Source organism: Xyrauchen texanus, chromosome 43 (assembly GCF_025860055.1).
Source record: "Xyrauchen texanus isolate HMW12.3.18 chromosome 43, RBS_HiC_50CHRs, whole genome shotgun sequence".
Classification (NCBI taxonomy): domain Eukaryota; kingdom Metazoa; phylum Chordata; class Actinopteri; order Cypriniformes; family Catostomidae; genus Xyrauchen; species Xyrauchen texanus.
The window spans coordinates 17,733,328-17,749,217 of NC_068318.1; the positions used below are offsets into that span (position 1 = coordinate 17,733,328).

The 15,890-nt window shown below is 39.4% G+C and overlaps 1 protein-coding gene across 2 annotated transcripts; it reads right to left on the bottom strand.

Moving 5' to 3' along the window:
• Positions 1–1,600: 1,600 nt before the first annotated feature.
• LOC127635436 (proline and serine-rich protein 1-like) lies at positions 1,601–15,390 on the bottom strand. Of its 2 annotated transcripts, XM_052115487.1 has the most exons (12): positions 14,880–15,390; positions 14,670–14,735; positions 14,506–14,574; positions 14,303–14,397; positions 14,110–14,203; positions 13,889–13,999; positions 10,678–10,761; positions 10,438–10,516; positions 9,740–9,832; positions 7,799–9,221; positions 4,010–4,157; positions 1,601–3,657 (listed from the first exon to the last, which is right to left on the bottom strand). In XM_052115487.1, exons 1-12 carry the CDS (start codon positions 14,922–14,924, stop codon positions 3,532–3,534), a joined length of 2,433 nt encoding a protein of 810 aa, XP_051971447.1. In that variant the 5' UTR covers positions 14,925–15,390; the 3' UTR covers positions 1,601–3,531. The 2 variants fall into 2 exon arrangements, with proteins under 2 accessions (XP_051971447.1, XP_051971448.1); XM_052115488.1 differs by lacking the exon at positions 9,740–9,832.
• Positions 15,391–15,890: the final 500 nt, after the last annotated feature.

Below are 15,890 nucleotides of genomic sequence, written 5' to 3' on the forward strand. Positions count from 1 at the left end.
TTCATCACCCAATCAATCAGCCAACCATGTGGCAGCAGTGCAATGCATAACCTGAAGTGGTCTTCTGCTGTTGTAGCACATCTGCCTCAAGATTTGACGTGTTGTGCATTCTGAGATGCTATTCTGCTTACTACAATTGTACAGAGCAGTTATCTAAGTTACCGTAGCCTTTCTGTTAGCTCAAATCAGTCTGGCCGTTCTCCGCTGACCTCTGTCATCAACAAGATTTAAAAAATTTTTGGCACCATTCTGAGTAAACTCTAGAGACTGTTGTGTGTGAAAATCCCAGGAGATCAGCAGTTACTGTAATACTCAAACCAGCCCATCTGGCATGCATTGTACTGCTGCCACACAATTGGCTGATTTGATATTTGCATGAATATGTAAGTGTACCTGATAAAGTGGTACACTTTATGATGACAGGGATTTTTAGGTAGAAATGGGATCCCCAGTTACAATAAATTAATCATTGTCCAATTTTACCTACTGTTAAATGTTTGAAAACACATTTTCTTTGTGTTTTCACATATAAAACATATTTTTAGGCTATTTCACAAAATTATGTTTGAGATGAAATGATAACGGATAATTGGTGCACCCCATGTAGTACTCCATTGGAGACCCTGATATATAAAGTTAATTTAATTAAATAAATATAAATACATATATATTTTTATAATCTGTGTCTAGTAATGGGAGGAACATTCATGGTCTATACTGTATGTGAGAACTCATTGTTAGTATTACGTAATGCTGCATGGAAGTGAAGTGAATGAAAGTTCAAGTGGTAACAGTTGGTAATGGGTGGTGTCTCATGACTCTGACAGTAAAGTGGAGATTTCCACTTATCACTGGCATTATATATGTTTATGACATGGTTTCACCTTTTAGATTTTTATTTTTCAATTTTAGCCATTAGTAATTACATCCCCAAAATCATGCCAAATTACCTTAAGAATAGGCAGGGCAAATAAGTGTTTTTCTTCTATACATTCTATAAGACCATTCATAATATAAATAACTGCTCGAGATCAGCAAACACATCAACACTGAATTTGTGTGGTGGTCTGTGCAAAAAGAAGAGAATTTCACTATCAAGGGAGGAATCTGTATTAAAACACCCCACATTACTTTCAAAATTGTAGCCTATTTGTGGTGAATATTTTGCATTTTTATAGGTAACTGCAAAAGTAGGAAGCCAGAAAATACTAAAATTAAGACCTTGAACAGGCAAGTCAAAGCTAAAATTAGCAAATCTTTGCTTGATGCTCTTGATATTTTATGACCACTCAGATCTAGACATCAACAAATAATCAGATACATTATACACTAATCAAATTTAAGTAGATAATAAATCGAGAACAAGAATCCTGGTAGCAATCTCCACAAATAATATAATTATATTTTGTTCTACAAATGGTGCTGTATCGGTCTTATTTGAGAAAGTTGCTGTGGGTTCATTGGTAATTCTGGAAAATCAGGGAGGGGAAATAACGTGCTGGTTAACCATTCATATCCAGAAATTCATAATTAAATCAAATAACACAAGTCTAAGAAAATATCTTTTATTTATTTATATCATTAGAACATACTAGTCTAAACCTACCATTTTATTAAATATATTTTATAATATATAATGGTGGAAACAAACAGGAGTACTGCAGACTCTGAGATCTACACATTATATACATGAAAAATGTATGATACTGACCTTAACATCAGCAAAATTGTAAAACCGTAACACTTAAAGTTACCATAGAGTTGCAAGGCAACTTGATAAAAAAAATAATCTCATGTGAAGAAGTTTGCATGGTAAAAAACTTAAAGTCAACAAAACAGCTACAGTAGAGAGCAAACACCTAATTTACCCATTCTCAAAGTACATGTACAGTATTTGACAAAGACATTTGAAAAGGTCAGTTAACCCCCTAACTTTCTGAATACAGGGCAAAAACAGTATAGCAAAATGTACACACCCACACTATTCACAGTTTATCTACTGGAGTGAATTTAAAATGAATTGCCCTAATTAATACAAACCAATGCTGTAACCTTGTTGGGGGTGGGGAGGTTTTTTTTAAATGCGATCTGGGCCCATAATTTGATAATTTTTGGTTTTAATAGATACAGAACATGTTTTTTTTTTTTTTAAGTTCACACAGTACAAGAAAAACACAGTATCTGCATTGCTAGCAATTTGCCTGTTTCAGTCATCTTTTCATTTTTTTGTGCCGTTCCAAAGAAAAGACGAATATAATTTGAATTTCTTTTCATCAATGATGTATCTGTAAAATGACAACTTGTCTGCTAGCTAGCAAAAAAGAAAATACACAAAATTATTTACTGCCCTCAAGTTCTCTCTGATTGAGTTTTCTCCCCCAGTAGAATCTTAACACAACATTTTATTTGAGAATGAAAATATCATAAAAGTAGTCCATATAACACAAAGCTGTTTGACGGCCCAGAAAGCTTGGAATAAAATGCACAAGTCATACGGACTACTGTTGTGATGTCTTTATACTGAACCTTTAATAGTGCTTTATAGTATTTGTCCTTTATGTAGCTTGGGAATTTTCTAAAAAGCTACGTCAGATTATTACACATTTGCTCTTTGTCTTAAGCCTGATATACTGAAAACTACTCTGTTAATGTTTTCACATTCACAATTATGAATGAAATAGGAATCACGTACTGCACGTGACATATTTCCAACTAAAAACGGTGAATTTCACCAAATGGAGGATAGTTTGCACCCTTGGAAATGACTGTTGGTCAGTACAACATTTCACTCATAAAACAGTGGGTAAATATTGCATGTTTAGTTAGATACTTACATCTTACATGACACAAACACTCTTAAAATTAACAGCTTACTGATGCTCTGTGCTGGAATAATCCACGAGGTTCCCGGCCCGCTTAGCTTCTTAAAATTGAGTCCCACCTTAATCTATTTGATTGGCTATCTCACATGACATTGACAAGTGATGTTAGACTAGTGAGTACGCAAAAAATTTAACTTTTTCAAACCATTATGCTATTCCCGCAACAACTGAATGATAATTAGACAACAGTGCATAATGGACTACAGCAGATCAGCAACAAGGATATCAATTATTGGGGTGGACAAATTGGCCATATCTGACTATTAGTGGGGACTTGTCCCCCTCAATCTATATTGTGGTTACGACCCTGCTACAAACTAAAATATTAAGAATAGTACATATTTTATTCATTCAAATACAAGACACATTCAAAATCCAATCAGAAATCCCAGCAATGAACAACAAGGTTAGGTTTTGATTTGACATGCTAAGACTTTTCTTTGGAAAATTACCACAGAATAGAGCTGCCACAGTGGTTTTTCAATTTTACCCGCATTTGCTTTTTAGGCGCACCTTTTTCCACGCACACCCACTAAATTTACAGCACCAAAGTCCACAGTGTTTGTCACTGTTTACTCACACCACACACATGCACACATTGCACACTCGCACATACAGGTTATTTAGTTTTCCTATGCCCAATGAAGAGTTACTGCCAACCCAGAGATGGGTGCAGGCCTGGCTGCAGAGTTAAGCTTGAGCCAGCCGCTGCAGGGAAGTTAGAGAATCCATTAGTCTGAGTAGGGAAACTGTCCAGTGCTGATGCTGAGTGAGCCTGCAAGCACACATGGGATGTTGGCCAAATGTGTCAACGTTATAGTTCATTCAACAAACATACAGTAAAAAGTAATAGAGCAACCAAAACAAATTATTTTCCCCTCAAAGAAAAATAATCTGCCACTTATGGCTTTTTAAGTGTTTAAGTATAAAATATTAAGCTTTCAAACACTTACTATTAATACATTTTTTACAATTGCAAACATTTAAGTTGCCATCTGGAGCCCTGAATAAATAATTGCAAATTATTAACTGCATCTAGCAAAAACTGAATTGGCCATTAAAGCTGCTTATATTATTTTGAACAGCAAGGGTACAGATTTGGAGAATGCACTGCAGATGTATGTTACCTGCAAAAGTGCGGACTGCATGGCAGGGTTGTGTAGACCAGACAGAGCAGCTGGAGATGCTGTAGTAGGGAAGTTGTGCATCCCTGTGGGGAAAGAAAGCAACCCTGGGAAACCTGTTCCTCCAGGGGCTTGGAGACCACCTGTTAGCCTGAGCAACACACAATCACAGAACAGCACAAAGTTAGTAACATTCTGGAGGGCAACCCTATTGATCAATCTTACTGTGACAAAAGGTCAACTTAGCATAGTGTTACAATTGTCTGCAATCACATTGACCAAATCAAAGTCCAGCTAGCATGTACTCACTTCGATAACACTGCTTGACAGCCATAATTTACATGTGACATATGCTACTGAGAGGCCTGGTATCTAAACTAAGTTAAACAGCAATGTGACCAAAAATAGTAGAGTTTATAGCACTCCAATATCAAGAATGGAAACTATATGCTTTGGACTTTGAAATGTAGAATTTAAACTAAAAATGTTTGAAATTATCTTGGTTCCAAATAATGCTGCTGTACACAGAAGCTAAAAAATGACAGCAAATCCTTGTCACAAATTGTGCTCCAGCATAGAGACAGAGCGTATTTAGGCCACGCCTAAATGGCGTGGCCTAAATACGTAGGCTCACTCAGCATCAGCACTGGACAGTTTCCCTACTCAGACTAATGGATTCTCTAACTTCCCTGCAGCGGCTGGCTCAAGCTTAACTCTGCAGCCAGGCCTGCACCCATCTCTGGGTTGGCAGTAACTCTTCATTGGGCATAGGAAAACTAAATAACCTGTATGTGCGAGTGTGCAATGTGTGCATGTGTGTGGTGTGAGTAAACAGTGACAAACACTGTGGACTTTGGTGCTGTAAATTTAGTGGGTGTGCGTGGAAAAAGGTGCGCCTAAAAAGCAAATGCGGGTAAAATTGAAAAACCACTGTGGCAGCTCTATTCTGTGGTAATTTTCCAAAGAAAAGTCTTAGCATGTCAAATCAAAACCTAACCTTGTTGTTCAATCCAACTGTCTCCATTGACTTTGCATTGCGAGAGGCTGCCTCCTTGTCATTTATGATTTATAACAAAAAACAAAACAATGTCTAAAAGCTGCTGTGTGACAAGGTGTACAGCATACAAGCTAAATAACCCAGAAATAAATTTTTATAAGCTGTCGACCCCAAAAAACGGTTTGTTTCAGGACATAAAAGTGGATCAATTGAGAAATTATGCATAGAGTTGACAACTTCAGAAAAGGAAAATACGGGACATCCGTGGTTATTTATAGGAAACTAAGAGACACTCAAAATATTTGTACAGTATCACATAGTGTATGTCATTTCAGTGTCTGCAGGTAAATAGCCTATGGTCTCAGACATAAACACATTTGTTTTGGTTAACCTATTTATGTACAATTTAATTCTAAAAATACTTTGAATATCATACACTTCTTTTCTTTTTACAACAAACCATCGTTCAAAATAATAGCATTTTCTCTGACATAGAAAGGTTTTGGACGAATTCAATTGGCCCAAGCTACAGCTACTTGCACACATTGCTAATATACACTCACCTAAAGGATTATTAGGAACACCTGTTCAATTTCTCATTAATGCAATTATCTAATCAACCAATCACATGGCAGTTGCTTCAATGCATTTAGGGGTGTGGTCCTGGTCAAGACAATCTCCTGAACTCCAAACTGAATGTCAGAATGGGAAAGAAAGGTGATTTAAGCAATTTTGAGCGTGGCATGGTTGTTGGTGCCAGACGGGCCAGTCTGAGTATTTCACAATCTGCTCAGTTACTGGAATTTTCACGCACAACCATTTCTAGGGTTTACAAAGAATGGTGTGAAAAGGGAAAAACATTCAGTATGCGGCAGTCCTGTGGGCGAAAATGCCTTGTTGATGCTAGAGGTCAGAGGAGAATGGGCCGAATGATTCAAGCTGATAGAAGAACAACTTTGCCTGAAATAACCACTTGTTACAACCGAGGTATGCAGCAAAGCATTTGTGAAGCCACAACACGCACAACCTTGAGGCGGATGGGCTACAACAGCAGAAGACCCCACCGGGTACCACTCATCTCCACTACAAATAGGAAAAAGAGGCTACAATTTGCAAGAGCTCACCAAAATTGGACAGTTGAAGACTGGAAAAATGTTGCCTGGTCTGATGAGTCTCGATTTCTGTTGAGACATTCAGATGGTAGAGTCGAATTTGGCGTAAACAGAATGAGAACATGGATCCATCATGCCTTGTTACCACTGTGCAGGCTGGTGGTGGTGGTGTAATGGTGTGGGGGATGTTTTCTTGGCACACTTTAGGCCCCTTAGTGCCAATTGGGCATCGTTTAAATGCCACGGCCTACCTGAGCATTGTTTCTGACCATGTCCATCCCTTTATGGCCACCATGTACCCATCCTCTGATGGCTACTTCCAGCAGGATAATGCACCATGTCACAAAGCTCGAATCATTTCAAATTGGTTTCTTGAACATGACAATGAGTTCACTGTACTAAAATGGCCCCCACAGTCACCAGATCTCAACCCAATACAGCATCTTTGGGATGTGGTGGAACAGGAGCTTCGTGCCCTGGATGTGCATCCCACAAATCTCCATCAACTGCAAGATGCTATCCTATCAATATGGGCCAACATTTCTAAAGAATGCTTTCAGCACCTTGTTGAATCAATGCCACGTAGAATTAAGGCAGTTCTGAAGGCTAAAGGGGGTCAAACACAGTATTAGTATGGTGTTCCTAATAATCCTTTAGGTGAGTGTGTATATATATATATATATATATATATATATATATATATATATATATATATATAGCTAATATAGCTTTCTAATAGCTAAGTTGTCCCATTATTTTTGTAACAGTGTGTGTTTTGATCGTAGGTGAAATGATGCTGTTACCTGGTGATTCGATCAAATTGTTGTAGATATCAGGGTATTTCATGTTGGGCCATTCAGTCGGATAATTTTTCCAAAAAAAAGAAGGAAAAGGGGCACTGACATAGACCAATACAATTTAACTTCTCAATATATCTCCTCCTCACAGGTTCACATAGGGTGGTGAAATAAGCAATCAATTTTTTTTTACAATATCATGTCGCGTTCCAGTGGGCGTAGTTCTCAGAGTCTCAATTGATCCACTTTTATGTCCTGAAACAAACCGTTTTTTGGGGTCGACAGGTTATAAAAATTTATATCTGGGTTATTTAGCTTGTTTGCTGTACACCTTGTCACACAGCAGCTTTTAGACATTGTTTTTTGTTATAAGTCATAAATGACAAGGAGGCAGCCTCTCGCAATGCAAAGTCAATGGAGACGGTTGGATTGTTTCCCCCCCCGGTGGGCGTGGTCTTCAGATTATGATGCGTTGCGCTCTGTCTCTATGTTGCTAAGTGAACACAATGCTACAATTAGCATTAAAAAAACCTTCTGGATATCCTCCAAACACATTTTAAAGCAGCCTCAAATATCCTATTTATGTACTTAAGAAAATTCGAAATATATTTAAAATGCCTCAAAGCCATTCTCTTATTAGGAACTGATGACAGTCATTAGATTTCTTTAAAGTTCTTGAAGGAGCCAAGAATAAGTTTCTCAAAGATCTGAAAGTTTTGAAACAGAGCTAATTTCTTTACCATATACATTTCAGATGATCAGTTAAGAGTTTAGCATTAGGTTTTTAGCATCCAGTAGCCTTAAAACCTTAAATCAATAAACCTCTCAACTATTTAATACTTTGCAACATTATCCAAAGTAATTATATGATGAAAGAAAAACATACCCAGCCTGGCCAACCAGAGCAGGGTTGAAGTTAGAGCTGAATGCAGAAGCGAAGCCAGGAAGCACATGAGAGGACGCGGGGACTCCTGCTGCGGCAGCCACTGCTACTGCTGCTGCCTGGAGAGGTGCAACGGTGGCCACTGAGGAGGAGACTCCCGGAAGGCCCAATATGGAGGACAACACTGGGCTACCTGCTGCAGAGGGCACAGAACCTCCAAAAGCTGAGAAGGCAGGGTTTGTGCCAGGAGGAAGGCCCGGGAACATAGAGGGAGAGGTGGTCATGCCCAAGCCAAAGGAGGATGGACTGGAAGTGCTAGAGTGAGCCAAGCCTGAATATACAGATGAGGCAGCAGGAGTGGGGCAAGATGAGGTAGAAATTGAGGATTGGGCTCCAGGGAAAGGAGAAGCTGCAGATAAAGACTGGAAGGGGGAGATGGCTGTGAAGTGCGGGGCAGGGCTACTCCCAGACTGGGAGCCTAGCATGGAGGAAAGCCTGTGGAGTCCGGCTACGCTAGAAGTGCTGGGTAAAGACGGCTGGGGTGAGGGCATGTCCACGGATTGGGCAAGGACAGCGGAATTAGGCATTACCAGAGAGTTAAGGGAAGGGGTGCCTGATCGCGAGGGCCCTTTGAAAGCGGAAGAGACAGGGCTGTTACTGCCACTACCTCCGCCATGCCGGACCATGGAGCTAGCATGTTGCTCACTAAAGAATGCACCAGCTGGGCTACTCATGGATGCCTGGTTGGACAAGCCAGTAGAGGGCTTAGGGCTGGGAGCACCAGACACTGCTGGCAAACCTCCGACACTTTGCATGCCTGGAGTAAAGTGTCCAGGAGTGTGAGAGGACATTCCTGAGGGTGTGTAACTACGGATAACTGAATGTGACTGGGTAGAGGGTTGAGCTCCAGGAAACGAAGGACCTGTCTGGGAATCTGAGGAGGGTGGATAACCCTCCTTTGAGGGTAAACCCATAGCTGATACATAAGGAGTAATGGGAGTAGGTGTAGGGCCACCGGTAGGAGTTTCAGAGCGGGGTGCACCATGGATAGCAGAAGAGTGGATGTTTGCAAATGGCCCAGGTGTACCACAGGGTGTTCCAGATGGGGTTTTGATGACTGAAGGGGTGTTTCTACCTGAAAGGGGCATGCCAGAAAATGGGGAGGTAATAGGCATGGTGTGACCACTTTGATTGGGATGGGGAGACATGGCCGGGATAGGAGGCCCTTTGATGACAGAGGGTGAGGGGGCAGAAGTAGGAGAGGGGGTTACAGGGTTCTGGGATGGTACCATGCCAGGGAAAACTGGAGTGATAGGTGTGGTAGACTGAGCTTGAGAGGTTACAGGAGTGGATGTGGTGGAACTATGAGGAGACATAGCTGGTATGCCAGAGAAGTTGGAGGTTGGATTTTGTTGACGGCTGTAACCTGTAAAGACCAGCACAGTGAAATATTAAAAAGGGTAATAGTTAGTCATCAAATGAAGACACAGACACCACATGCAGCCAAGATTAATTAGTGTTGCGGTTAAAAGACGCATTAGAAAGCAAAAGAGAATTTAGGGTATGTCCACACCCTAGATGCACTATAATATGCATAATGACACATAGCAAGCACTCCTTCTCTAAATATTGACTTTAAATGTATAGCATAGTGCCCTTTGTGACTAAATTAATGAGGCAAAGTTGATGCATTCAGATATTAGCATCCACTGAAATGTGGACTCTATTTGTGCCTTATATAATCAGTCAAAGCATCTGGAAATGATATTAGCAGCAAGATTAGAAAGAATCCCTGTGAAGAATCTTAAGCACGATTAAACTGCATGTTATTGGTGCTGCAGGCAAATTTAGAGCTTGCTCTGGTGAAGTAGCATCTACAGAAAGCATTGCCATTACAGCTATTAGCCAGCACACAGCACTAGCATCAGCAACTGCAAGTTGTACCTGCCAAATTGGGAGTGGCTCGGTAGGGTGGGGGTTGCACAGTGGCAGTGATGACCCCACCCACTGACACCAGACCTGCATTGTTGTACGCACCTGAGTGGCATCCAGAGAAGAGTGTGAGAACATTCTTCAAGGGTTGATGAGTAAAGATCAACCAAACCCCCCCCCCCTCACAAACTTTCATAACATTTGAGTGCATTTGAGAGTCATAAAGGGCAACCTTTACCCCTTTTCCATCAAATGGTCCCAGTGCTAATGTTTATTAAATATATATGTAGAACAAATACAATTCATAGCAATCAGTTCACACATGATATTTGTAATAACAATATTCATCCGGCAACTGAAAGTGGGTCACATTAGGCATTTTCAGTGAAGAAACCTTCTTGATTATAAACATTTTGAAAACATTACAAAGTGAGGACATCTTGCCTAACCTGCCCCCCAAAAATAAACGTTAGTCATTCCTGTTTGGAGACCAGCAGGTTAAGGGGCTGATTCTGATCTGATTTGATTTTCCAGCCCTAAACCAGGGTACCAGAACCCTGTCGGTGGAAAATAATTAATATTGGCCTCCTCCACAGCTCCATTCTAAAGTAGCCCTCGTGAACCAACCTCTTGTACCGTAAGGATAACATTTCACAAACACCCTATTCTCTGTAACCCCTCTCTGCAAATATGAAGAAACAGGGTCTTACTTGGGGCGATGGTTGCGTGTGGCCGACAAGGTGGGATAGGGTATGGCACAGGTCTGTGTGGATTGTAAGTTGAAGGTGACTGTTAGGAAGAAAAGAGAACAATGTAATAAAGAGTTGATTTCAAAGAGGTGTATCCATTATACAAGGTCACTTCAGGAGGTGGTTTGCCATTAATCACATATCAAAAGCATTCAAAGTACAAATATCTAACAGCAGTAACATCTTTTCATTAAAACATACCGGTCTGCTTGGTCCAAGGATGCACGCAGCAATGCCCTTTCCTTCTAAGTTTGCATCCTCTCCCTCCTTTTTGGCGGGAAGTCCCTTGAAAGTTTCAGCACAAGCTACATTAAGCCAGGTGCACGCTGTGCAATTTTTACTGTCCTTTACAATTAATGTTTGTCTGACTACAGTATACAATATGATCCCAGTGAGATCTTGGGTAAAAGCCATGGCACACTGTGCAACATTTTGTATAACTGTTTGACATACATTGTAGACAAGACTTTGGTCCCAATCGTCCAATTGACAGCGCTGACTGGATGTTTTATGTCATTTGGCGATTGTAGAAGTGGTCACTACTAGGGCTTTGACTCCGAACTTCGTTATTCGAATATAATTCGAATATATATATAAAAAAAGATATTCGAACGAATAATAGGCAGCCTTTAATATTCGAATATGTTATGTGCATTTATTTATTTTTGTAAATGGGTTTGCTTATAACGTTGTTTTCAATTAAAATTCTGAGGCTTTTTCACGCCTGGTGAAGTTGTGAATCGCAAGTTCATTAACAAGGCTATTATTGGTCATCTGGGCCGTTAGCATAGCGTCGTCATAGGTTACGTTAGCGTCATGGTTACTAAGCGCGTCTATTCTGTAAACAAAAACAATGGCAGCGCCAGCGCCTACAAACACGCCTGAGGAGTTCGAAATATACACTCCTGAAAATCTAAAGCAACGTGTGGTGCTACTTTGGGTTCCAAAAAAAGGGAAACATCACGAGCAAAGACAAAGTGGTGTGTAAAGTGTGTAGGACCAAACTAACCTACCACGCAACGACCAGCAATATGAGAGCCCACCTGTTAACACTACATCCCGGGAAGCTGGAAGAGGAGTCGGGATCGGGGCGAGGCAGGTAAGAATCGACTCCATGCTATCTCCTTCACGAGGCCTCCCATATGCCCGTCAAAATAGAGCGACAGATTTGAATTTGTGGATACAGATTGCAAAAACTGAAGGCACGGTTTCCAAATCTGAGAGCTGGATTAGAAACTTCGTGAGTATGGTTTAGATTCTGTGGGCACGATTTGTTAAACCGAGGGAACAGTTTGAGAATTCGTGAGTACAGTTTATATACGGGCGGACGGATAGCAAAACCGTTGCCACGGATTGTTTTTTTGTTTCTCCCACGGCCAGCCAGAAAGCCCATAATGGCGAGTTCTAATTTAGCCTAGGCTAAATGTTTGATTGTTGGGGATAGCACTGCATCTCGAAGTGTTCTAATCTACATGATTGATCTAGATTGGGGAGGAGAATGCATCCCGAGTGTTCGATTTACATCTCAAAGTGCCTTGTTCTATTGGTAATTGCTGTCAGATTGCTAAACAATGTGTCAGTAATGGCTGGCTGATAGAACATGTAAACGAAACAATCTGTTACGCTCACATATTGCTGTGCATACTGTTTGTGATTCCAGGGTCTGATGATAAATTATAATAAAAAATAAAATAAAAACAATCGTGACAGTTTGTTTTTTCTTGTGAAAACATCACTGCTTGCCTATTGACATTGAGTGATACACTGCCCTCTGGTGGACAGAACATATACAACTTAAATTTGATACCAAAATAGGTTTTACTGAAGGCATTAAATGGTCAAAATATTATTAATAAATATTCGAATATATTTGAATATTAATATTAAAAAACAAACGAACTTCGAATATGATTTTTGGGCAAAAGTCAAAGCCCTAGTCACTACCAGAACTTCATCAGAGATCAAGATTCATGGCAAAGGCAATTAATTTGCCATCAATGACAATGTCACACTAAACGATCAAAGACTGACGATTTTTTCTATGACAAGAGAGACTTTTTATTTATCTTAAATGTCAAAAATGTTGCCAAAGCATACAATGTGCCTGGCTTTAAAGGGCACCTATTGTGGAATTTTGAAAATTACGCTTTCATGTAGTGTGTAACATAGATTTAAGTGAACAAAAACATCCTGCAAAGTTTTATATATAAAAGTTATTGTCTCTCAAAAGTAGGAGTTGACTCTGAGTCAATTTAATGAATCGTTTTTCCAATGAGTCATTTTCCTTTTCGTTGTGACGTTAAGACGAAAAATTATCAAATTGGCCTCGCCCACTCATTGCCCGCGCAGACACCAGGGAAAACTTGAAAACATCATGTCGACAACAAGACGCTGTGTTCTGAAGTGCATATCAAAACGACCTTTTTTTCACTGCCCTGGGACGAGCAGGTGAAAAATCAGTGGCTAGAGTTTATATTTACAACTATACCACACAAGTATAGCCCGAACCTTGTGCTGTGTTCGCGTCATTTTAATGACGATTGCTTTACGAACATGAACGCTTTCAACTGTGGATTCGCGAGCCGGTTGATACTAAAAGAAGGTTCAGTACCAAGTTTATTTGGATCAGCTTCCTCCTCCGAATCACAACCTGTAAGTATTATTAATAATTGTTGCTTTTATGTGTTTTTTTTAGCATGCTTAATAAGTATTTGTGTGTGTTGTGTAAGTTACGCTCAGCGCAGCTTCTAGGTCTCCAATGTCAATTTTTTTGAAATATGTGAAATGTTTGTCGATGTTATTGGAGTTGTCATAAAGAATAGAGCAATAACTTGTAGTAATGCAGTGCTTTATCAATATGTTTATGCGTTGGGCTAACGCAAACAATAACTGATTGGGTGTTTACCACCGAACTTTGGGCTATGATCGCTAACATAAATCAACTCAAATTCCTTCTCTGATTTTGATTTTTTTCTACAAAGCGGTGATGGGTGTTCCGTTTCCGACAATCTCTGCACAGAGTATACCAATCACAACTGACTGGGTCATCTGACCAATCACCGCAGATTAGCATCACGTAAAGAAGGGGTTTGGAAAAATTAGTCGTTGAACGAATCATTTGGGAGTCGGTGAGCAAATCAGGTAAACATAAATGCATATTATAAGACAACAAAAGTGTTTTTTGTCATTGCATGCATGTAAAACTGTTGTTGGGGACTCCCAAAACAATATTAGGAACATTTTAAATGCCATAATAGCTACCCTTAAATGCCCTTTAATCTACTAAAAGAGTTACAATAACACAGACAAGCCTACACGCCTATATAATATAATACAGACACTATACTATACTACTATAATATAATATAATATAATATATGTATTGTTATTGTAAGAGGGTAAAACAACTCACAGGAAATGTTCCAGTGACCTGGCTGGGTTTGCCTTTGGGGTAAGGGTTCCCTGGGATCATCCCGCAAGATGAAATCATCGCCACTGGAGCTTTACATCCCACCTTACATACCTGATCATCATGCAATAAAACATGTTAACAAATTACAGACATGTACAGACATCTGCCTTCCGCTACAATCTAGTGTGTAAATTCACATGAATAAGAAGTGTGAGTTGTACCTGCTCTAGGATTCTTCTTGCACGTTTCTTCTCAGAAAGGTGTATACGGAATGTGTCCTCCACAGGATGGTAGTTTTGGGCATCAGAAATATTTCTGTCAGGAAATAAAATGACCATTATAGTATTACTGCATTTAAATGTGATTTCTTTGAAAACTTGTTGATGCGTAAAAATTCTGTAGTGCAAAACATACAGAGCTATGAGTTCCAGTACAACGAGTCTGTCTTTTGAGAATGTAAAGCTGTTAAGGATGTTTGCAACCTTGGTTGTTGGAATTGCAACCATTTTCTGCAAGGGGAAAAAACAAACATGTTATGCAGTTGGGAGATGTCACTTAATATAAATAAAACCATGGATGTGAATGATTGAACTCTATATGGGAAACAAAAGTCTTACATGTTGCAAAGCTTTGACTGCCTTTATCTGTGGCTCTGCCCAGGAGAAGTACTTTAGAATGTTAATCACCTGGAAAGACAGGTTGACAGGTAAGCAGATATGAATGCTGAAGTGTTACAGATATACCAATATGCAGAAGACTTTGTGTTAGTACTTTAATATACCTGCTCACTGGAGAAATAGCCATGAACTTGCTCTATAGCTTTGATTCTCTGATCTGTCAGAACACACTTTAGACAACAAATTAAAAGTTATAACAAATGTAACATTAACCTCATTTGCTCCTTCACTAATCATTTCACTAACTGAGCATCCCTTTCTGAATATGTTTGTTATGCTGCAAATATAAAGAGGGCATTTAAAAGGCACTTTACTTTTCTAATTTCATCCAAGACGATGTCAAAGGATTTCTTGTCCATCTTCACTGTCGATGCTTTGATCACTGTATTGATTACCAATCCCTCCTACATCATCTCAATAAGAACCCTTCATTCACCTACTTATAGGAATGTTCATGCAGTTACCCTGTTACAGTGAACCACAGCACTGATCCTTATATTATTCTACTTATCTCTACTTGAACATTTTAGAAAAACCAAAAGTATTTTTTAGTGGTTCAATAGGTGAAACAGAGGGCTGCTGGTCTCTTTAAGTGGAGGTTGGCATTACTGACGTGAGGAACAACAATAGTCCAGTGCTAAATTAACACATTCTACAAATGCACCATTCTTCACACATAGGCATGTATTTAATCCTATCTTTGCGATTGATAATACAAGCGGAATAAGAGCAGAGTATGGTTTTCACGCAAAAATGGTTTAGTTTGATTTATTTTCGCTATTTTTGGGGGTTTAGCACACATGCTAAGTCTGCAAGACGTATGCGACTTCCTTTGTCAGGACCCCAACATGAAAGGGTCAGTTCGTAAATACGCCTTAAAAAAGTTCAAACTTCGTGTTAAAATAAACAATGTTCTAATCGCTGTTGTAAATTATTTATGATTTTAGACCTGATAATGTTTTTAGATAATGAACTCGATTGCATTATTATTTATTGTAAATATTGGAGAGAAAAAAATTATAGTAAATATTGGCCATTGTATCATTCAAATCACATCAAAACGCCATTATAGACATTCACTATTCACAGGCAGCCAAATTAACTTAATCCATGAGTAAAGGGTCCAATAATAGGGCAGTTGCGGAGATTAAATGTTATTGGTCATGTGATTTTAATATGGCAGCCCCCATGATGGGAGGGGACCCTCTCCATGTAGAATAAAACAGCTTTTATAATGTTGCTGACATGGCTGGACTCTACATCTCATGTGAGTGCTAATGATTTTATACATGTTTCAAAATTACCATTAATTTATTTAGGAGCAA